The 24,074-nt window shown below is 41.7% G+C and overlaps 1 protein-coding gene across 1 annotated transcript in view; it reads right to left on the bottom strand.

Moving 5' to 3' along the window:
• The window catches only part of LOC102843550 (cardiomyopathy-associated protein 5-like), a 148,979-nt gene extending 127,352 nt beyond the window's left edge, over positions 1–21,627 (bottom strand). The window contains exon 1 of the mRNA XM_006889884.1: positions 21,485–21,627. Coding sequence (XP_006889946.1) covers positions 21,485–21,627 — 143 coding nt within the window. The remainder of the gene's footprint in view (positions 1–21,484) is intronic.
• Positions 21,628–24,074: the final 2,447 nt, after the last annotated feature.

The following is a 24,074-nucleotide window of genomic DNA, read 5'->3' as shown; positions in this document are numbered from 1 at the left end:
GTTCAGGCCTCAGAATGTCAGGGCTGAGCCCCCTACTGCCTCACAGTAACCAAAATGACCTTGGGAGGTCTCTGGGATCCTAGCAGTGGGCACAGCTGACGCTGGTCCTGACAATGATGTGATGCTGGGTGTTGCCTTCTGACCCTGGTTGATGGGGCATGTCCCCTGAAGGTTATGCTCTAGCTCAAAACCTGTTTTCCAGCAGGTTGAGCTGGCACTCATCACCTTTCTCTGGTTGAGACCAGCAAAAGCTCTAGGTGAAGATGATGCAACTTGGGAAGGGGATGTCCTTGGCCTGGGCCTTGTGACTAGGAACATGATCCATGGTCACACATGGCCCAACACTGTCTTTTAAGTTTGTTCTCAACGGTTGGAGATAGTATTGGGAAGGACCAGACTCAGCTGGAATTGTCCTTATTAAATACGTTTTTCTGTTAAAAAAAAAAAAAATACCTAATCATATATCCCTTTTAAACAGTTTTCTCCCTCATCTGTTTCAATGCAGTATACATTATTGAACCCATCTCTCTCACTCTTCTCCCAACCCCGACGTACTAGATCCATTTTATAAAGCTTGGTTATTTGTATTGCTGAGCTTCTTCAGACCCCGTTCTGAAGTATCTGATTTGAGAAGCTGTCCCTGGCTACTGAAAGCCTCGATCTCTACCTATGAGTCTATGAGCTGCCAATATGCTTTCCATAAAGTTACTTTTTCCTTTAGTTAGTCACAGCTTCTACTGAAACTCAGAATCTTGGTTTACCCAAAACCCAAGGCAGCCTCTCTCATCTAGACAGAATAACTGACAAAAATTCTGCTGGAACATTGAAAGCTCTTCAATTGCAGTGTTATTCTAAAGCCTGAGTTTCTGAGCCCATGGTTCTCAACTGATCAACTACACAAACTCTGTCCAAGGGAATTGATGGGGTTGACAAGTGGAAACCTGGCAGACTGAGCAGCGAATGTTACTGGAACAGAGAGAAACGGAGAAAACTAAGAAAGTGTTGCTACTTCTCAGCATTTTTCTCTAAAGCAGATTCTTGCAAATTATGCAATTGTCGTGTGCTGTCAAGTTGAAACCAACACATAGCTGACCCTCTAGCTGGTTTCCAGACAGTGAAAATATCACGAAGGAGAAGACACCCCCACCCTTTTCTATAGAGTAGCTGGTGGATTTGAACTACCACACCTTTGGAACTGCAGCACAAATTTTTATCACTGGGCCAGAAATCAATTACCACTGAGTCAATTCTGACTTATGGAGGGGGAGCCTTGTGTGTGCAAAGAACTGCCCTTCAAGGCTGTGACTTCTGATAAGCAGATCACCAGGCCTTTCCTTCAAAGCACTGCTGCCACTGTTATTGTTGTTGTTAAGTGTCATGGAGTCAGGAAAGACTCAGAGTGACCCTGTGGACAACATATCTGAACCCTGTCCTACCCTGTGCCATCCTCACAGTCTCTGACACACTCGAGTCCATTGTTGTAGTAAATGCGTCAGTCCACCTGATTGAGGGTCTTCTTCTCTTTTCCTGTCCCTCTACCTTTCCAAGCATGATGTCCCTCCCCAAGGAACAGCCTCTCCTAACAACATGCCCACAGTATGTGCTATGATGCTTTATCATTTTTTCCTCCAAGGACCACTCTGGTTGCACCTTCTCTAAGATATCTCTTTTTTCTTTCAAAAGTCCATGAAATATTCAGTACTCTTTTCCAACATCACAACTCTAAGGAATCAATTCTTCAGTCATCCTTATTCATTGTCCTGATTACCAATGTACCTTTAGGAAGGTTTAAACCTCCAACTTTTCAGGCAGTAGACAAGTACTTCACTGCTCCACTCAACGACTCTGATGATAAAGCTATGCCTATCCCAGATTGATTCAGGTTTGGAAGCAGGAGTGGCATCCACTTCCTAAACCACATGCCTCTGGAACCTCTATGAAACATAGAGAAATGACAATAGTTATAGAAGAGGGTTCAGGTCTTTTGTTCATAGGGTTGCTATGAGTCATGCTCCGCTTGGCGGCACTTAACAACAACAATCCCAATGATAAGACTCAGGTTCCCCTGCTATTATTCCCTTCTTGTCTTGGGGCTGTGTTACCCCTCATCTCCCTCCCAATCTGGGTTAGTGTCCCAGAGCTCCATGAGGATTTTAAATCAGGGTCCTAATTCGTTAGCCAAATTAAATTGAATGGTTGGCATCAGGCCATCTTGGCTCATATGTTAACAATGTTGACTCCCTCTCCCGCTGTCTGTATGTGTGTGTGGACACTTCCGTGTTCTGGAGTTTCTATGGTTAATGAAGTGTCATTTCCTCTCTGGAGGCCTCTACCTAGGGATTTTGAGAGAGTTGTTTTCTGTAGTTTCCTGGGTGCAACAGACCTCAATATCCCTGTGCTCCTGTGAGCAGACTAGACTGCTGTAAATTACATGAGAGACTCCACAACCCTCTCCCTTGTTTTGTCATCTAATCACAAAGTTATTTGACAGGAAGGTGTTAATATGAATGGTATTGATCAGAGAGAAGAAAATCAAAGATTGTGAGGATGAAATGTTTTCTAGTGAGATCTCACCACTTATTGATTCTTGTAGCAACCTAGTATATGACAGAACAGGAGCCCTCATGGTGCAATACATTACGTGTTAGGCTGCTAAGGGAAAGGTTAATAGTTCAAATCCACCAACTGCCCCATGGGAAAAGGATGAAGCAGTCTGCTCCTTCTAAAATGTACAGCTTCAAAAACCTGATGGAGGGTCATCATGGGTCTGAATCGACTCAAACACAATGTGTTTTGGTTTTGATGTGCCAGACACTGTTCTCAGTATTGAAGACAGAGCAGAGAATGGACAGCCCTTATGGGGCTAGCTATCGAAATAAAAGTTCATGGCTGAAGCAATTCCAATTCACAGGGGTCTTTTGATATGTAGAGGAACTGTCCCATAGAGTTTCCAAGGCTTCACAGCTTTATTGAACTCACTACCTCATGTTACTCCCTTAGGGCAACTGGTGAGTTTGAACAACCATCTTTAACATTGGCAGCTAAGCTCTTAAACACTGCATCACTAGAGATCTAGTTGTTGTTGTTGTTGTGTGCCATCCAGTTGTAACCAATCCATAACTCCAGCAGGTCTTCAGAGGCAGTATATCACTTGGGAGAAGATCACCCATTCTTCTCCAGCAGAGCAGCTGGTGGATTTGAACCATGTGACTTCAAGGTTGCTGCATAACTTCTTATCAGTAGGCCAACAGAGCTCCTCACCAAGGGTCTTACTGGTGACAATAAACAAAATATAAATTTGTAGCTAGTGAATGGTGCTATGAAGAAAAAGAAATCGGTGCTATGAAGAAATTTCCAGTGGCGAGAAGTGTTACAAAGAGAGTGGCCAAAATGAAGGGAAAGAACTAAGGCCATCTGGCAGGGTGGTTAAAGAAAGCCTCAAAGAGAGGGCCATTTATGCTGAAAGTTTAATCATGGATTTGAGAAAGAAGCATCCCAAAGGGAGGAAGTAGCAAATGTAAAGACCTGGAAGCAGGAATAGATTTAACCTGCTGGAAGTCCCAAAAGAAGCTGGTGTGTCTGGAATGGAGCGAACATGGCAGAGTGGTATGAGATGAGCGGGAAGGCAGGCAGGGACAGGCTCAAACAGCCTTTGTGAGCAGTAGGAAAGATGCAAAGGTTAAATGCCTTGCCTTAGGCACACACCTTGGAAGCAGGAGTGGTATCCACTTCCTAAAAAACTTGCCTCTGGAAACTATGAACGGTGATAAATGTCAATAGTTGTAGAGGAGCTTCAGGCCTTTTGTTCACAGGGTCACTATGAGTCCTGCTCGACTCGAAGGCATTCAACAAGGCACACACCTAGAAAGTAAGTGGCAGATCCAAGAACATAATCCAGGTCTTTGTTAGTTATTGTGTGTAGTTTTGTTGTTGGGTTTTTGTAGGCTGGGAAATAAGAATAGAGAGGAATGCTTTCTATCCACTTGTTTTCCTTAACCCCTTATTGAGTGTTTTAAAAATAAACTAACTCAGTCCAACAAGGACAAATATTGTATAAAACCTTTATTGTAGAATGTGTATAAGGATCCAAGGAGGGTGGGGAGGGTGGAAGCAGAGGGATGAGGATGTGCAGGGTGACGGGAGGATTAATCATGGGGTTGTACAATTTGGTGGCGGGGGGTGGTTTGAGGGAAATCTGAAGAATATGTTCTCAAAAACAATGTATTTTTATTTTTTAAATAAACTAGTATAAATAAAATACAATGCAACTTGGTTATGCCCTTGATGATATTACATGCAGAAGTGATGTATTAAGGCTGTTCTGGGAGATATCAAAAATCAAAGGATTCGTCTCTGAAAGCTCTCTTAAAAAAAAACACCTAGATATGAAAACATCAAAGCTCACCATTCCAAATGTAATATAAACTATGTATTTTAAAGGACCTGAATTTTTTGTAGATTTTATACTAACTGTGTATTGAAAGTTTATCCCATGTACCTACCCAGCATGTTGAGAAGTTATTTTAGTGCTGCTATCTCTGACCTTACGAAACCCAATTGCCTAACGGCTATTTTTAAAGACCTACTCTCCCTATTACACATTAGGAAACTTAATATAGCTAAGGTGCTGGCTACCACATAACTTTTTGTAAGTCTTTTGCTTTTCAAGTTTGAAGTAAATAAAAGAAATTCTTTTTTAATACTAATTGACATATTTCAGCTAACAGATGCTGCCCTGGATGTGCTCACCAAGTTGTGCCAAGAAATCTGGAGAACAACCACTTGGCCAACTGAATGGAAGAAATCTATATTTGTTCCAATCTCAAAGAAAGGTGACCCAACAGAGTGTAGAAACTATAGAACAATCTCATTGATTGCACATGCAAGCAAGATTCTATTGAAGATTATCCAAGGACCACTGGAACAGCATATCAGCAAAGAACTGCCAGAGGTCCAGGCTGGGTTTAGAAGGGGTCGTGGTACTAGGGATATTATAGCTGATGTTAGATGGATCTTAGCTGAAAGCAGGGAATACCAGAGGAATGTCTATCTGTGTTTCATTGACTATGCAAAGGCATTTGACTGTGTGGATCACAAAAAATTGTGGATAACCTTGAGGAGAATGGAAATCCTAGAAAACTTAGTCGTGCTCATACTAAACCTGTATTTGGATCAGTGAACAGTAGTCACAAAAGAGCAAGGAAACACTGCATGGTTCAAAATTGGGAAGGGCGTACACCAGGGATGTGTCCTGTCTCCATACCTTTTCAACCTGTATACAGAACATATCTTCTGGGAGGCTGGGCTCTAATGAGGAGAAATGTGGAGTCAAGATTGGTGGATGATCTATCAATAATCTGTGTTATGCAGATGACACAACCCTGCCTGCTGAAACTGAGGAGACCTGAAGCACCTGCTGCAGAGGGTCAAGGACTGTAGCCTCCAATATGGATTGAGGCTCAATGTCAAGAAGACAAAGATTCTCACCACTGGGCCAATTGGAAGCATCAGGATGGATGGTGAAGAGATTGAGATTGTACATAGCTTTAGTTTGCTTGGCTCCACAGTCAACATTCTTGGCACCAGTAGCCAGGAAATTAAAAGGCGCATTGCCATGGGAAAGTCTGCTATTAGGGACCTCTCCAAAGTACTCAAGAGTAATGGTGTCTCTCTGGAGACCAAGGTGTGTCTGATACAGGCCATGGTCTTTGCAATCACTTGTGCATCAGAGAGTTGGACAATGACCAAAGAGGATAGAAGGAGAATTGATGCCTTTGAGCTGTGGTGCTGGAGAAGAGTATTGATAGTGCCATGGACTGCTAGGAAAACAAACAGATTCATCCTGGAAAGGGTTAAACCGGGTGGCTCTTTGGAGGCAAGGATTCTGAGACTCCCTCCCTCTAACATACTTTGGTCATGTTGTAAGAAGAGACCAGTCTTTGGAGAAGGACATCATGCTGGGGAGGGTGGAGGGACAGCGCAGGAGGGGAAGGCCCTCTATGAGGTGGATTGATTCGGTGACTGGGGTTATCGGGATGGGAGTGTCAGAGACAGTGCAATTGGCACAAGACAGAGCAGAGTTTAGGGCTGTTGTACATAGGGTCACTATGAGTCACAAGTGACTCGACGGCACATAATAACAACAATAAATTTATATTCATATAGAAAAGTTGACTATCAATAAGTAACTATATGTGTATGAGGATCTTTGATGGCATAATGCATTCTTTATGTGTTGAGCTGGTAATCCGAAGATCAGAGATTCAAATCCACCAGAGAAAAATGTGGTAGTTTACTTCCTTAAAGATTTACAGCCTTGAAAACCTAATGGAAGTTAACCATGAACTGAAACTAAATTCATAGTAGTATAGAATTTTTTGTTTGCTTTTGAATATATGCATGTTATTTTTGTTGTTAGGTGTCTTCACATATGACCCATTTCGACACTATGAACAAGAGATCTGAAGCCTGTCCTATCCTGTGGCACCCTCACACTTCCAGACATACTGTGCTGAGAATGTCTGCAGTTAGGGACCTCTCCAATTATGTACTTGTGTATGTATAAAATCTTGAGACGAATACTGTCATGTCATCCAGTAGGAACCGACTCATAGGTGACCCTTCAGCAGGTTTTCAGAGACAACAAATTTCACAGGAGGAGATTTAATCATCTTTCTTCCACAGAAAAGAGGATAGATTTGAACCATGTGCCTTTGGGTTGGCAGCACAGCTTCTTACCACTGAACCACCAGAGCTAGACAAGGCTTAATCCTACTCACTAGCTGTCTACAGTTAGGTAAATTACTAAATGTTGCTAAGCCTCAGTTTTCTGTAAAACGAAGATCAAGCGACTCGATGGCACATAACAACAACAACAACAAAATGAAGATGCAAACAAAGCCTATATCATAGAGCTATTGCATAAACTCCTCAAAATAACAAATGGCAGTGCTTAGTTAGCATCGACTGAATTTTTTTTTTTTAGTAAGTGTTAGATTCTCTTCCTTACTGGGGTCTTTGTTCAAGTATGGAATCATCATCACTTGTGCTAGATGATGTATAAGGTCTCTTCTAGGATGAAAGTCACAAGCAACCAGGTTCTCCTGTCAGATTTGAACTACAGGACCATAGACCCTTATGCTGGAAGCAAAAGACAAAAAGCAAGAAAGAAGGGGCCTGGGACACAAACTGCTGAGAGAGTGAACACGAAGACACTTGGAGCCTCAGGTCCCAGTGGGTCTCTTACCTTTAGCTCCACAGGACCAACTCATTCTACTAACGTATTTACTTCAACTCATTAATTATTTGTAGGATTATTTATTTTATGTCTTCTCTCCACAAAGGCTATACTTTCAAGATTAGTGATTCTCTTTTATCTACTCTGTTTACATTTTCTGGCACACAGTTGACTTTCAAGAAATACTTGTTAGATAAATGAACCTCTTTTCTTACAGAAGATGCACTCTTGAAAATTAAGGCATTGCATTTTATTTACAAATCAATAATCACAAATGCTAGAGTGAAATTAGCTAGTAAGATGAAAATTCTTAGTGACTGTAAGTTTGAATTTAGCGTATGATTTTTTTTCCCCCTTAAAGAGAAGCGTCTCAAACTAAGAGAGTAATGTAACTCCAGAGGAAAGCTTTGTGCATTTCCCGTTTGGTAGAAGGAAGAATGGAATCAACTACTCTTCTCACACATCTTGGACATTATCAGATTAGATGTGGCATTCTGGAATTGACTCTACTTCAGTTGCTTTAATAAAGGACTTTTCACTAGGCAACAAGCAAAGCCTATTCTTATCCACCCATCTATGATCTGGTTCAAGAGACCTAGTGAGAGGGGTTTCCCAACAAGTCCCAGAAGGTAGGAATGATGACCACAGGCATCTTAATTGAACAATCCCTCAGACTTATCACTGTCCCTTCCAAGGTACTGTGCTTCGAAATCCCTGGGCATTTTCAATCCCTGGGAAATGAATGGTCAACAACCAACAAAATCCTACATAATCTAACAGACTCAACATCGCAACTAAATCTGCTTCTTGAAGAAGTCTGAATGAACTGGCATTCATTTATTGCATTAACTTTTTTACTTAACAAATATTCTCAACTTTGGAAATTTCTGAGCACTCTGGATTATAAGGAGAAAACTTAGATAGAGCAACATTAACAACACAAGAGTTGGGAGTTGGAACTAGAGAAATAGCTAACCACTCCTTATACTTGGAATATCTTTCTTCCCAGCTACAGAAATAAAAACTTGTGCAAAAATTCTCTAGAGTTTCTTTTAGGGAGAATGTATTTTTCCATATTCCTTTATTTTAGGGAGAAATAAATGTGTTTTCCATATTCCTTTGGGACTTGTGTTCTCTCCCTTTCTCTCTTCCCCTCTCTCTTGTTCTCGCTCTTTTTCTCTCCCTCTCCCTCTCCCTCTCTCCCTCTCTCCTTCTCCCCCTCTCCCCCTCTGCTCCTCTCCCCCTTCCCCCACCCTACCCCTTCCCCCACCCTACCCCTACCCCTCCCCTACCCCTACCCCTCTCTCTTTTATTGCCATTAAGTCAGAACTGACTCACAGCTGCCCCTCTATTGGATTCTCAAGGCTGGAAATCACATGAGAGATTGTTCATCTTTCTCCAACAGAACTACTGAGGGATTAAAAGTTTACAGGGTGACTCCCTATGGACTGTTGTTAGGTGCCATCGAGTCAAGTACAACTCATAGCAACCCTATTAACAAAAGATCTGAATCCTTTTTTATCTTGTGTCATCCTCACACTTCCTGACACACAAGAGCCCATTGCAGCAGTCACTGTGTCAATTCACCTGGCTGAGGGTCTTTCTCTCCTTCATCTACCCTCCACCCATCCCAGCATCATGTCCCTCTCCAAGGAATAGCCGCTCCTAACATGTCCAAAGTACGTGAAGGGAAGTGACTACACCACCAGAAAATTATATTTATGTATATGCTAATGTTAATTGGGTTGTTGTTGTTTTATCAAACTATAAACTCTTTGTCGTGAGGAATGTTTCTTCATGTCTTTAGTAGAGGGCCTGGTATCGTTAGCATTATTATTATTACTAGTGTTCTTATAGATTACAGTGAAATGAATGTATTTCAAGGTATTGGCCAGAATTTCACTGTATAAATTGGTAGCCACTAATAATATGTAAAGGAGCTCTGGTGGTGTAGTGGCAAGAGGCTGCACCACAATCCCAAAGGCCACATGGTTCGAATCCACTAGCTGCTCTGCAGGAGAAAGATGGGCAGTCTTCTCCCATTCAGTTAATTACCACTAAAAACCCATCACAGGGTCAGCTAGCGTCGGTTCCGACTACGGTACACAACAACAACAATCCCATGTACATAAGAAATTGGCGCCTCAATTGATGTTGTTATTGTTAGGTGTGACTCACAGCAAACCCATGAACAACAGCCCTAAATCCTGCTCAATCCTGTGCCAATCTTACTGTCTCTGATACACTTACCCCCTTTCCCCCAGTCACTGAATCAATAGACTCATTTTCCACACCAGAGACCTAGGTTCAAATGCTGGTCGATATAACTTGAATGAAGCCCTCAGTCCTCTGTCAGTGTCAGCGTCAGCCAGCATACTGTTATGATGCTAACCAGGTTCCAAGGAGCTTCTAGACTAAGGCAAACGAGAGGAAAAGTCCCTGAGAGCCAGCTCCAAAGCAGCTAACAACACTTCCCTACACATGTAACAATTAATGTGTTGCAAATGTAACACACACTACATTTAGTATATTAAAAAGTGAACTCTCATGTTAATAATTTTGTATTGAATGCATGGCAAGGGGGTTGTTGCTGTTGTTAAGTGTGTAGAGTCAAGTGTAGGCGACTCATAGCGAATCTATGAACGAAGGTCCTCAACACTTGTATGACTTTCATCCTTTTTCCAGGTTCATAGGGCTTCCGTAGGCAAGCTATTTATGGAAGTGGATGCCACTCCTGCTTCCAAGCCTGTTTTAATCAGGGAGCTCCACCAAACACTGTCCGCCATGGGTACCTTTAACACATTTAACATATCAGTGTCACAGTGTTCAGCTTCACAGCGACCACAAGTTACCTCTGTACAGCAAGTGGACATACCAGGGCAATACGACCTACAAGAATGTTTGACCAACAACAATGAAAAGCAGGCCCCAGGGCCATGGATTAAAAGTCACCCACCTTTGGCTTGGTAGCATCACTTTCTGTCCACTAGGCCATCTAATCTCTCTCTACGTTGATGTTATTGCTGTTAGTTTTGTTAAGGGGGTACATTTGGATAAGTGAGATAAATAAAATATAAGAATTCATTTCATTTTACTTTTTAAAATGTGACTACCTTTGTTGTGTGCGACTGAGTCAAAACTGACTATGCTGACCCTCCAGGGGGTTTTCAGAGACTGTAAATCACATGGGAGGAGACTACCCATCTTTGTTCCTCAGAGCAGCTAGTGGATTCAGACTGCTTTACTTTGGGATGGCAGCGCAGCTCCTTACCACTAAACCACCAGGTCTCCCTAATTTAACTGCTAGAAAAGCTGAAGTTACCAGTAAGGAGCTGTGTGGCCAGCCCAAAGGTATGTGATTTGAATCCACTGGTTGGAATTCGTCTGCAAAAGAAAGGTGGATACATAACAAATAACAAAGTGCTGAACAACAGAAAATATTCTTTTCATTTACAATATCCAGTCTCTTGCACCTAAATCTCTACGTTTCCTGCGTAGGAAGGAGAAACTGATTATTTGGTCTGAATTATATTGGCAAGGCTTTTATTGAGTCTCGATTCAGAGTACTCAGGGAATACTGTAATTCATTACAGAAAAACACTATAATTTATATTCTATTATATACATAATGCACTATAATATAATGACAGAATTTGTTGTATTTCCTATCAGGTAATGTATCTTATACTGTAATAGATATGTTCTTTTAAAGAAAAGAACTTCCAAAAAATTATTTTATTAGTAAGAAAGTCCCACCACCACAAATAGTACAATATTTAAAAATTTTAAGAAGTTTATACCTATCAAGATAGGTTGTGTAGAGGGGAAAAAATGGCTTGTGTGTACTGTAGACCCTGTTAAGTGCAGATGGTGATTCAGGTATTGCCTTTGTTTATAAATTAAATAACTGCCCACATGCTTTAAATTCCCCCTCACTTGCAAAAGCTTATCTAAATTAAGAGTTGTGTTATCAAAGTTGCATAATTTCACAAAGAATATAAAATAACTTTTGCAGTTGTGTCACAGTCGTACAAGGTCACTTGATGCCCATGCAGCCAACACTTAAATCACACTTGAGTTTCTGGTTCCAAGGGCCTCTGTTTTATCTTTCTCTCCTCCCTCAGCCTCTGGCATCCTGAGCAGCCACTCCCTCCACCCCAAGTTCTTTCCACTGACCTCAGAAGAAGCCTGGCTCAAATGACACACTTGTCAAAACATTTAGGTAAGGGCAGAAGGGGGAGACACTATATAAATAGATTCGTGGAAACAGTGCTCCGTACTGATAACATAAACCACTTATAAACTCCCTTCACCTTTCACAAAGGTTTACTTCCTACACAGATTAGTTAAATGTGAATGTCACTAAAAATTTTCATTCTATCAGCTTAGACAGATAGGTCTATTTTCTCTAGGCATTGGCAAAGCTGTAACTGAAGGTAGCTTAAGTTTGGGGGACTGCTGTTAGCAAAAGTTCTTCATGCTAAAATAGAAAAATTAAGATTGGCCAGTAGAGAATGAGCCACAACAAAAATGCTGGACAGTATCAAAGAAAGCTGTAGAAGAGGTTGAATATAAAAATAAGGAGTGTCTGTCTGAATGAACAGCTCTCTCCATGCAGGAAATTGAAGATGGAAACTTTTAACAACAGTGTTTCACATATGGTAGGTATGCAGCATTTATCTGTTGATTGATAATATTGATAATGTAAAGGATCTTACTATTTAATGGAATTACTGTAAACATCACCTTTTTCTTTTTTTTTTTAAACCTGAGTAGACAGAGCAAGGCTTTTTTCTCACTCGGAATAAAATTCACAGTCATTGGCATTTCCTACAAATGCCTATGGCAGGCATGCCTCCTCTGAGCCTCCTCTCTGACAGCAGCCCCACTGGCCCGATCTGCTCCAGCAACCGGACCTGTGTGTTCCTCAGACAAGCTACGCACATGCCTGACTCAAGGCCCTTGCACCTGCTCTTCTCTTTGCCTCGAATACTCTTCATCTTACGTTTTCTTCCTCAAACATCATATCATCAGGGAGGTTTTCTTTACCACTCCATGGAGAGGACCATACTTTTTATCCGGCTGTTTTGCCTTCATCTCATTTATTGCCCTCGAACATATACCCATTGCTGTCAAGTTCATTCCAACTCCTAGTATGCTTTCATCACTTTCCAAGGTTGTTATGTCTTAACGGGAGGAGACTGCCTAGCTTTCTCCCATGGAGTGGTAGGTGGATTTGAATCACTAACCTTTTGGTTAGCGGTGTAATGTTGCTGTTGGTAGGTGCCATCAAGTACGAATCATAGCAACCCTATGAACAGCAAATCTGAATCCTGTCCTATCCTATGTCCTCCTCACACTTCTCAACACATTAGAGCTCACTGAGCAGTCGCTCTGTCAATCCACCTCATTGAGAGTCTTCCTTTCCTTTGCCGACCCTCCACCCTTCCCAGCATCATGTCCTTCTCTAAGGAAAAGCCCCTCCGAACAACATGCCCCAAGTATGTGAGGTGAAGCCTCTTCATCCTGGCCTCCAAAGAGCACTCCAGGTGTACTTTTTTTTTAAGATTTTTTTGTAATTTTATTATTTTGTGTGTGAGTGTGTACCATCAAATCAGATCTGACTGGTACAGGAGGAGACTGTTCCTTCTTCTCCAGCAGAGCATCTGGTGGATTTGAACCGTGCACCTCTGGGATTGCAGTGCAACTTCTTGCCACTAAGCCACCAGAGCTCATCCAGGTGTACTTTTTTCCAAGACACATTTGTTTGTTCTTTTGGCAGTCCATGTTCAGTGCTCTTCTCCAACACCACAGCTCAAAGGCACCATCATCATCTGTCATCCCTAGTAATTGTCCGGCTCTCACATGCATCTTTTCTTTCTCTTCTTACACTGGAAAGTCAACTCAAGGAGGGAAATTTTGTTCAGTGCTATACCCTTTGTAGAGGACTCTGGTGGCTTAATAAAGAGTTACAGTACCAATCGAAAGACAGGCAGTTCAGATCCTCCAGCTAGCTGCACCACCGGAGAGAGATGGGCAATTTCCTCGTTTGTGATTTACAGCCTCTGAAAATGTGCTGGCGGGTCAACTCTGAGTAGGTTCTGACTTGATGGTACATAACAACAGTAACAACATATCACTTGGCATGGAGTAAGATTTCCAAAAATATTTGTTGAATAAATAAGTTAATGGATATTAGATTAAAACATTTGTAGTTGTTAGATATCATTGGTTTGGTTCTAACTCATAATGATCCTCTACATTACAAAACAAAACCCTGCCCCAGCTTGAGCCATCCTCACAATCACAGCCATGCGTCAGTCCCATGTTGCAGGCACTGTGCCAATCCATCTCATTTAGGTTCACCCTCTTTTCTTTTTTTATTAATTGTAATGAAAATTTACAGAGACTTTGGATTTCCATTCATTCATTGTTGTACTTTTCTCCCTGCCACCCCTTCTCTTTGAAAAGTAAAAGAAAAGTTCCCCCATTGTTTTACAATCCTTCCCCTGAGCTCCACTCCACTATGCAGCCTTCGCTCTGGACTCCCATCATGACAAAAATACCTAATCACATATCCCTTTTAAACAGTTTTCTCCCTCATCTGTTTCAATGCAGTATAATTATTGAACCCATCTTTCTCAGTATCCCCCTAAACCCTGAGTTCAGTCCTGTTTTACAACAGTGGCACCAAGCAGTCTTTGTCCTTTTGTGACTGAGATACTTCACTCAGCATAATGCCCTCCAGGGTCACCCATTTTGAATAATATTGCATGAGTTCCTTGTTTTTCAATGCAGCATAGTAGTCCATTGTGTGAATATGCCACAGCTTCTCTATCCATGTGTTTGTTGATGGGCACTTAGGTTGTTTCCAACTCCTTCCTATAGTGAACCCGCGATATTCATGGGTGTGTATATATCTGCTTGGGTGGCAATTATGGTCTCTTTGGGGTAAATTCCCAGTAGTGGAATTGCTGGGTCAAATGGTATCTCTATTTGCAACTTTTTGAGAAAGCACCACACCACCTTCCACAGTGGTTGCACCGTTTTACAGTGCCACCAACAGTGAATAAGGGTTCCAGTCCCTCCACAACCTCACCAGCATTTTATGTTTGATGTTCTGTTAAATTTTGCAATTCTGATGGGGGTAAGATGATATCTCATTGTTGTTTTGAACCCTCTTTTCTTAATTGAACTTCTACTTGACCAAGGGGGCTCTGATGGTCCAGTGGCAAGAAGCTGCTCTGCCAACCCAAAGGCACATAGTGAACTATGTGTTGTTCCATGGAGAAAGATGGGCAATCTCCTTCTGTGCAATTTACTACCTCTGAAAATCTGCTGGAGGGTCAGTTACGAGCCAGTTCTGACTTGACAGTACATTTACTTTACCAGGAATTACGCCTTTCTCCATGACTAGAATCTCCTTACGAAATGCTTAATATGTGAGCACATTACCAAGTCTCACTACGGGTGCCTCTAAGGAACAGTCTGGATCTGAAGTCTGGTCGTACAGTTGCGACTTGAAAGTTGTAAAACTTTGACCAAATGACCCCTAGCTCTCAGTTGCTCAATCTATAAAATGAGTGATTCCTGTTAAATGGTTCCAAAGCTTTTTCCAACTCTAAAAGTCTGTAGGATTGATAAGTAATATATCTTATATTCAGTTTTGTTGTTGTTGCTATCGTGTGCCATCAAGCTGACAGTGACTCCTAGACACCCTATGGAAGTGGATCTGAACCCTGCCCTAGCCTGTTCATCCTCACCGTCTCCCACACGTGTGGGCCAAAACTCTCAGCGAAGGTCTTTGTCTCACAGTGACTCTCCACAATCCGTTTTAAAACCACAATAGTCATTTTATTTTCTATAACCACAACCTACAAACTCCATGCAGCATTTTATCATGAGTCAAGACCCTGTGCCAACCATGCCTGATGAAGTTACCCCAAGCCTCTAGGCAGGATGGACACTAGGACTTTCTCTCTACTTGGAGTCACTTCATTCACAATTATTCTTCCATAAACCTCTTACAATAGGTAATGAAGTAACTATGGAGTAATGAAGTAATCCCCCACCTAGAATGTGCACACTGTGAGGACAGTAATTTTTGTATTCCTGGCACTTTGCATAGTCCAATTAGCAAGCCCTCCATGGATGTTGAGTGAAATGAAGAAATACAGGTATCTCAGAGCAGAAAAGGATTATCTCTCATATTGAAAACTTCACTCCTCCTCCACTGATAAATGATGGCAGAATGTAGAGGTTTTTTCTGCCGACAATGTTCAAAATGAAGGATGAATTGGAAATCTAGTAAGGACCAGGTACTTATACACTGTCACATAGTTTCTTTAATTGTATGACAACCTTACAAATTAGGAATTATTGCTATGATTTTACAGATTTTTGTTTTAAATGGGATTCAAAGAAGATAAGGAATTTGTCTATTGGCAAAATTGTTTATAGCATTCACACTCTGTCCTCTTGATGCCATAGGTCATATTTTTAATATCATTGAATGATGTCAGAACAACAGTTCTCTAATCCAATGTAAACCCTAGTGTATGATGTAGAGCTTTCCTTCAGTAGAAATGTAATCTTTACAATAAAAGGAGATTTTCTCTAGTTTAAGAATTAGCTATAGGTAATTTTATATATTCCATTTGAAAGAGGTGCTCTGGGGGTCTAGTGTAAGGAGTTGCATTTCTAGCACAAAGGCAAGTGGTTCCAATCTACCATCAGCTCCACAAGAGAAACATGGCAATTTCCTCCTATGTGATTTATTGCTTCTAAAATTTGCTAGAGGGTCAATTACGAATCAGTTCTTGAAAGGGTAAGAAATATTACAAGCAGAGTAGACTAAATTTTTTGCCCTATAAAATCTTAAAATTATCTCTTTTTCTAATATGAAGAAGAATATATGTTCATTACAGAAAAACACAAACATAAAGAAGAATTACTATTTTATTTATATAACCACCCACCATTAACATTTTTCTATATTTTCTTTTGACCATTTTCACATATATAAATATATATAATTTTTATAGACTTCAAACTATAGAATTATTTTCCCCATCCATATTAGAATTTTTTATAAATAACATTTTAATAATGGCTGATCAAATGGATGCAATAATTTTATTATTCTATTACTATGTTAATTTTTTTCCTTTTTACTATTATATGCCACTCAACTTTATGGGCCAAGGATGTACTTCAGTGGTAGAGCTCAGCTTTTGTTTTTCATGGGGCAGGATGTTCCTCAGTGGTTGCTCTTAGGTGCCATTGAGTTGAATACCACTTGTAGTGACCCTATGAACACATCCTATCCTGTAGCATCCTCAGCATCTTTCATATGCTTGAGCCCATTGCTGCAGTTACCATGTCAATCCATCTCTATGGAGCTCTTCTTCTCATTTGCTAATCCTCCACCCTATCAAGAATGACATCCTTTTTCAAGGAATAGCTTCTCCTAGCAACATGTCCATTGTATGAGAGACAAAACTGCCATCTTTGTCTACAAGGAGCACTCTGGTTGCACCATTTCCAAGTCCTGTTCATTCTTTTGGTGGTCCATGGGATATGCAGTTTTCTTTGCAAACAACACAATCCAAAATCATCAAATTCTTCCTCTTTAATTCTTATTCATCATCCAGTTCTCAGATATACAGCAAATAATTGAAAAGACCATGGCCTGAATCAGGCTAACCTTCGTCTTCAAACTGACATCACTGCTCTGCGGTATTTTGGAGAGGGCCTTGACAGCGGACTTGCCAAAGCAATACATTTCTTTATCTTCTGACTGTTAGCACCAAGTATATTGATTGTGAATCAAGCAATGTGAAATCATTAACAGTTTCAATCCTTTCTCCATCTGTCATGACGCTGCCCTCTTGCCTGGTGGTAAGGACCTTTGTCTTGATGCATGTTTCATATGCGATGGGTCCTGTTTTCAGTTCTCCTTTCCAGGAGGTCCAGCATCACCTGGCCAGTCATCCCAGTGTTCTGGGGGCTTTGTGGGAAGGAGCTGTGCTGTCAACCTAAGGCATGCAGTTTTAATCCACCAGTTGCTTCATGGGAGAAAAAGTGACAATAAACTCCCATGTGATTTACTGCCTCTGTATACCTGCTGAAGTTTTTGGAGAAAAACCCACTAGAGGGTCAGTTATGAATCAATTTGTTCTCAACAGCAACAATTCTTTTTTTCCATATTTTGTAAAATTAATTCTTTATTCATTGCAAATACTTTTTTAAAAAGCACAAATGGTGGCCATGCACACGGTCTTCACTTAATAAGCCACACAGAAATCAGACGACATTAGTGGGAAAATACTCATTGGACAAGGTCAATGTCAACAATCTAAACAAGACCAGGGCCTGCTGTGGAACTGACCATCAATTACTCCTAAGCAAGTTCAACCTGGAACCCAATAAAATTAAAACAAACTGATAAGAACCAAAATGTCTATGGCACTTGAATCTAAAAACCATCTCAAGAATAGATTTGAGGCATTGGACACTAATGAGCAAACCCCAGATGAATAGTGGGATGACATCAAGAATATGACCCCTGAAGAATGCAAAAAATCATTACAAACACAGGAGAGAAAGAAGAGACCAAAATGGATGTCAGAAGAGACTCTGAAAATTGCATTAGTACGTCAAGAGGCCAAAACAAAGGGAAGAAATGCTAATAAAAGATAAGAAAAAGAGATTTCAAAAAGCAACTACAGAAGACAAGGCAAAGTATTATATTAGAATGTGCAAAGAGCTGAAGTTAGAAAATAAGAAGGAAACATTTGTTCAGAATTTCTCAAACTAAAAGAATTGAAAAACAAATTCAAGCCTCCAGTGGCTACCCTAAAGTATACCACGGACACAATCTTGGGTAAAGCAAGAAGTATCAAAAGAAGATGGAAGGAGGACACAAAATCACGATACCAAAAAGCATTCATCCACAAGGAACTAAATTTAAAAAGTAGTGTCTGATCAAGAACCAAGAACAAAGACGTTCAAGCTGGACTGAAAGCACTAGCTAAAAATAAAGCCCTGGAACTGATGGAATACCAGTTGAAGTGCTTCAGGAAACAGATGTAACCCTGAAGGTGCTCACAGGTTATGTCGAGAAATCTGGGAGATTGTTTCTTGGCCAACTGACTGGAAGAGATGTATCAACAGCAATAACTTTTAAAAAAGTAATCCATTTGTAATTTATTTTCTGAGAATACTTCTCAGGAAAAAAATGTAGAGGCAGCTTTTTCCCTCCCAAAGTGGAAAACTCTCACTGTAATAACTCAGAGATAAGATTTTTCCTTTTTCTTAGAAAACTTTTGAAAGCAGAAACTAGAAAAGTCTGTTAAAATTTCAACCAATTAGGTAATTTAGTCAGCCTAGAGTCTCTCTCCTCTTGAAAGGAAGAGATAGTGGATGTTAAGCGTTTTGTAGTACCAAGATCTAAACTCACGTCTTACCTCTGCCTTTAAGTCAGTTTATTTCCTCATCTTTAATAGGATAATCACCACTTAGGGTTGTCTGGAAAGTTTTAAAACATAAACACTTAGCACTGTACTAGGCACAAGTGAATTGGTCCTCTTAATCATAAAACATAGATGGAAGCATCAAAAAGAACCGAAAATGAACATCCTTTACAGAACACAAATTCTCACCTCTCAAACGTCATGCCTATGTGTCAATTCAGGCACAACAAAGTAACAACACTGAGGTAGAAGAAACGTGGGGATTCCTAGTCGCCTGAAGACCTGTTCCCACTGCCTTCTCCTCTCCCATAGCCCTCAGTGGGGTTCCTACCCTAGACACCACCTTTTCTTCATACTACAAGTGTCTTCCTGAACTGAGAGCTCTCCTGTATACCAACTTTCCAAAATGTCCATAACAGACTAATTTTCCAAGAATATTCATCTGTTTCTCAACTCTGTTTAGGCAGGTTACTGAACTACTGTTACTCATGTCATTATATTAAAAAGTTTACAGTGTGATGGTTTTCAAGGTCTCCATCTCCTCTTTTGTATTTCCATATGACACTCTCTGCTCTATCTAGCCCCTTCCCCTGGAGTCCACCTTATTATATGAAACCATTGCACATAATTCAGGTCTTGACCTTTGACAAAGAGCCAAGTGACCCTAAGGTCACTATGAATTACTGTCAGCTGCTCATATTTAACATTTTTCAGATCCTTTTGGAGGTAAAGTTTTGCCTCCAACAGACAAAGTATAAAGCTCCAGGACACCACTGGACAAGGGTATAAGGATCCTGCTCACCTCTAAGAAAAACAGCTAGAAAGCCTGAGGTTGATACACTTAATCTTCTCAATATACCCAGAGATTGTAGAATCTACAACAGATATATTTTCTTCTAAGGTCTCCCATCCCCCCAAGGTCTGTGCTCACTACTGAAAGGCAGCCATTTGGCTCTGCATCCTCTCTTTGGACTTTCCTCAATACCCATAGTTTATCCCTAATTTATTTAGCAAATTATATTTTAGTCTCCATAACTTTTTCCTTAAAGTATCTGAGGGCAAAGGCTGCTTGGTAAATATAAGTGCAATATTCAAGACGTCTTAGTTACTTGGCCACATCCCCTAATGAATGTCCCTCTATGTGCTGTTACTACAATTTCAGCACTGAAGGCTCTGACTGGGCAGGATTTTTAACTGAGGGTAAGATGAGCATTCTGAAGCAATAGGGTGTACCCAGCTGTCATCTTTCTTCTGACTGTGTTAACAGATTGACAAAATATTCCTAGAACAAATGAAGGTAGAAACAGATCTAAATGGAGTTGAGTCCTACTCTTCCAATTTCAAGACCTCCATGAGGAGGGACAAAGATCTAAATGGAGGGATACCTGTCTTTTTATATCCCACTGCCATGGAGAGGGTTCCAATTCATAAACATCCTCCATCTGGGCCCTTTGTCCTTTGTCATTTTCTATCATTAATTGCATTTACATTCACTGAGGTGAATTCAGTTATAAGGGGTGGGGTATCAAAAGCAGGGTTTTAAGAGCAGTGGTTACTGAAATTCTTGGTACTTAGTCTCAGAGAATGTATGGACCTTTTTATCAAAGTTGAAAAATCTCTGGTGGCTCACTGGATACTAACTGAAAGGTTAACAGTAGGAATTTACAAGCTTCTTAGTGAGAGAAGTGTGCCAATTTACTGCTGTAAAGATAAATCACTTGGGAACGCTGTGGGGCAGTTCTACTCTGTCCTGCAGGATTCCTGGGAGTTAACTCAATTAGCAATGACAATGAGGTTGGCTCAAGGTAGGAGTAGGTTCAGAGCTGTTGTACACAGGGTTGCTATGAGTCGCAAGCAACTCGAGGGCATATAACAATGGGTTTGGCGCCAAAATTAACTCCCCTATAGCATCCAAAGGGAGCTCTGGTGGCCTACAGGTAAGGAATTGCACTGCCAACATGCAACTGGTACATGGTTTGAATCCAGTAGCTGCTTCACAGGAGGAAAATGGGCCATTTCCACCTGCATGATTTACTGCCTCTGAAAATCCACTGCATAATTGCCTATGTGTCGGTTTTGACTGGAAGGTACTCAGTAACAACACAACATCCTAAGGTAGCTGTGGTGGCCTAGTGGGTTGGAGTTGTGCTGCCAACCCAAAAGCAGGTGTTCTGGATCAGAGAGAGAAAGATGGGCAATCTCCTCCTGCTCTTGTACAGCGTCTGAAAACCTGCTGGAGGATCAGCCATGAGTCGGTTCTGACAGAGGCAGTGACAACACCCTAGCACAGTGCTAGGTACCTGGGACATGTCCATCCGTTCAGTTTAAGGTTTCAGAAAGCAATTCTTAACTTCCCTCCCCACATCCCAGAGATGGCCTCAAGTTCAAGCTTTCAAAATGGTCTTGGTTTGGGCCAAATAAAAGCGCTCCCGTTAGACAGACACCTAGGCAAATGCCCAGGAATGAACAGAAGTACCGAGTCACAAGGAGCAGGCGACGGGAGGAGGTATGTAGGGGAGGCGAGCTTGGCTGCAGGCGGGCCTGTCACTCCAGCTGACAGCTCGCACCTCCACCTTCACGCTCTTTATAAAGGCAGCGTGCCCAGACAGAAAGTGCTTAGGTCGAAGGAAATGAAGTGGGGAGCTTAGGAAAGGAGGTTGAGGGTTACAGAAGGGGGTAGGAGAGTTTCTCCAGCGAAGCCCCTTCGCCCTGCACCGCAGGCGAGCTGTCGCCAGAGCGGGAGAGCTGCGGATCGCGGAGAGGCGTGCGCTACCTGGCGTCGGGCTCGTCTTCCGACTCCGCGGCCGTCTCGTCCTCCTCGCCCTCCGACTCCTCCTCGGTCTCCAGCCCCCGGGTCTCCTCCTCCTCCTCGGAGCCGAAGCTCTCGGTGGTGGGGTTGCCGTCGCTGCTCGCCATCGCGCCTGTCCGGGAGCCGGAGCCCAGCCGCCCGCGCCCGCCCGGTGTTCTCCCTCTGACTGAGCCTGGCCTGGCCCTGCCCTCAGAGGCTCGGGTTCCCGGTCCGGGGGCGGGCGGGTCCCGAGACTTTAAATAGAAGGTGTCAAAAAGTTTCAACAGTCTCTAGAGCCAAGGGCTCAGCTTCGTCTTCCCTGTGCCTCTGCCAGCTACCCCCTGCCGTCATGGCCCGTTTATGTGGCTTTTCGGGGTCATTTTGGACAGCTGGAGACCACCACAGACAGGATTCCAGCCATGGGTTAAACCAGCCACATCCCAGGCCTGACTCCCTTTCTTCCACAGTGGGTTTGGTAGGTGTATGAACAACTGAGCTACCTGATCCATCCCTTAGCCCAATCAAAGACCTAGCAGAGTGCTTCTCACTATCAGGGACTGGATAAAGGGTCTCAATTTACCCCCTAACAACTGTACTGGACAGGACGTTGCAGTCAGCTTTATTAATGAGAAGCACTTTGGTGATAGCTGACTTTTAACTTTCTTTTAGTAGCAAAGTACCCAAATGGGAAGGAAATTACGTGCTGACGAATCGCTTGAGACCAACAGCAACCTTACGTACAAGCTCTGAAATCTGCACTATTCTGAGCCAACCTTATCGACTCTGACACACATTACGCCAGTCACTGAGTCAACCCACCCCATCCAGGGTCTTCCTCTCCTGTGCTGTCCCTCCACCCTCCCAAGCATGATTTCCTTCTCCAAGGACTGGTCCCTCCTTGCAACATGCCCAATGTATGTCCGACAATCCTTGCCTCTAAGGAGCATCCTGGTTTACTTTTTCCTGGATGAACCTGTTTATTCTCCTGGCAGTCCATGGTATATTCAATATTCTTCTCCAGCACCACTGCTCAAAGGCATCAATTCCCTATCATCTCTAGTCATTGTCTGGCTATTTGATTCATAGCAAGTAATTGCAAAAACCATGGCCTGGCTCAGGTGAACCTTAGTCTCCAGACTGACTTTGTTGCTCGTCAGTACTCTGGAAAGGTCCCTGACAGCAAATTCCCAGTAAAAGCAAACTAGGTCTGTGCAGTTTAAAAGCCCAGTTTTGAACCACTGTTCGGAATCTTCAAGTCAAATTATTATGGGTCCGTGGTCTCTGCTTAAATCTTTCAGCAGCTACTACCAAGGAGAATAGGCAATCTCTTCCCTCGAATATTTAACTGGTAGCTATTAGTTTGAATCAACTTGAGGGCAGTTTGATGCTTTTTTGCTTTCACTTTAAATCTAGATGAGGAACGGTTTTCTCCATTCGGTAGTTAGATTTTCTCTGGCCTTTACCCTAAGGAGGCCAAGCGTCTCTATGATCATGCCATGGTTTCCCACTGCTCAAGAACTAAAGCCCACCAAAGTAAATTCTGCTTAATGCAGACTACATATTACTTGCCTGATCTTTTCTTAGGAAATTTGAATTCCCCCATACTTTTTAAAGTCACATCATTGTGCCATTACACAGCTCAACCCCTGAACCCCACTGCTATTAATCTCTGGATCCATCTTCCAAGCATTTCTTATATTAAAATTGTGTCTCTTTACTAGAAGACTTTATAGGAGTATTATTCACCTTTATGATCCTATCTCCATACCTTCCAACTCAATCTAGCAAAGTGCAAGTACCAACTACATAGTACTCTTGATGCATGCTTCTTCAGCTTAGTAGAGCATGTCCAGATCTAGCAAGTATGTACAGTACGTAAATATCTTTACAACATATAGTCCTTGTCAAGATGATCATATCATTAGGATATTGTAGAAAATTAACTTTTACTAGAATTCTATTCTCCTAATTTTATACTTCAACATCAAGAAAATAAAAATCCTCACTAGACCAATAAGCAGTATCATGATGTTGTTTTTATGTACTTTTGAGTTGGAATCAACACATGAAAGACACTTCAGCAGGTATCCTGAGTTTTAAATACCACAGAGATGAACATCATTCTCTTGTTCGGCAGGTAGTGGCATCAAACCACATTCCTTTGAGTTGGCCGCTCAACTCCTTACCCATTGGCCATCAGAACTCCCAGTGATATGATAGACAGAGAAAAGATTGAAGATGTCAAAGATTTCATTTCACTTAGATCTATAATCAAAACCCATATAAGCAGCACACAAGAAATCAAAAGTTTTATTGTACTGGGGAAATCTGCTGTCAAGAAATTCTTTAGTTTTGGAAATCACTACCTAACTTGGGATGAGCTGAGTGAACTCAGTCCCATAGAACAAATACTGTGTAAGACCATTATTGTAGAATGAGTATGAGGATCAAAAAGGGGTGGGGGAAGCAGAGGGGTGAGGATGGGCAGAGTTGGGGTTGGTTAATCATAGGGTCACACAATTTGATGGAAGAGGATGAAGAAAATGTAAAGATCTGGTGTGAAAAACAATGTATA

This window comes from Elephantulus edwardii, unplaced genomic scaffold (genome assembly GCF_000299155.1).
Source record: "Elephantulus edwardii isolate Elephantulus edwardi_28Jun2011 unplaced genomic scaffold, EleEdw1.0 scaffold00082, whole genome shotgun sequence".
NCBI classification, from domain to species: Eukaryota; Metazoa; Chordata; class Mammalia; order Macroscelidea; family Macroscelididae; genus Elephantulus; species Elephantulus edwardii.
This window is presented reverse-complemented; position numbering and strand designations above follow the sequence as displayed.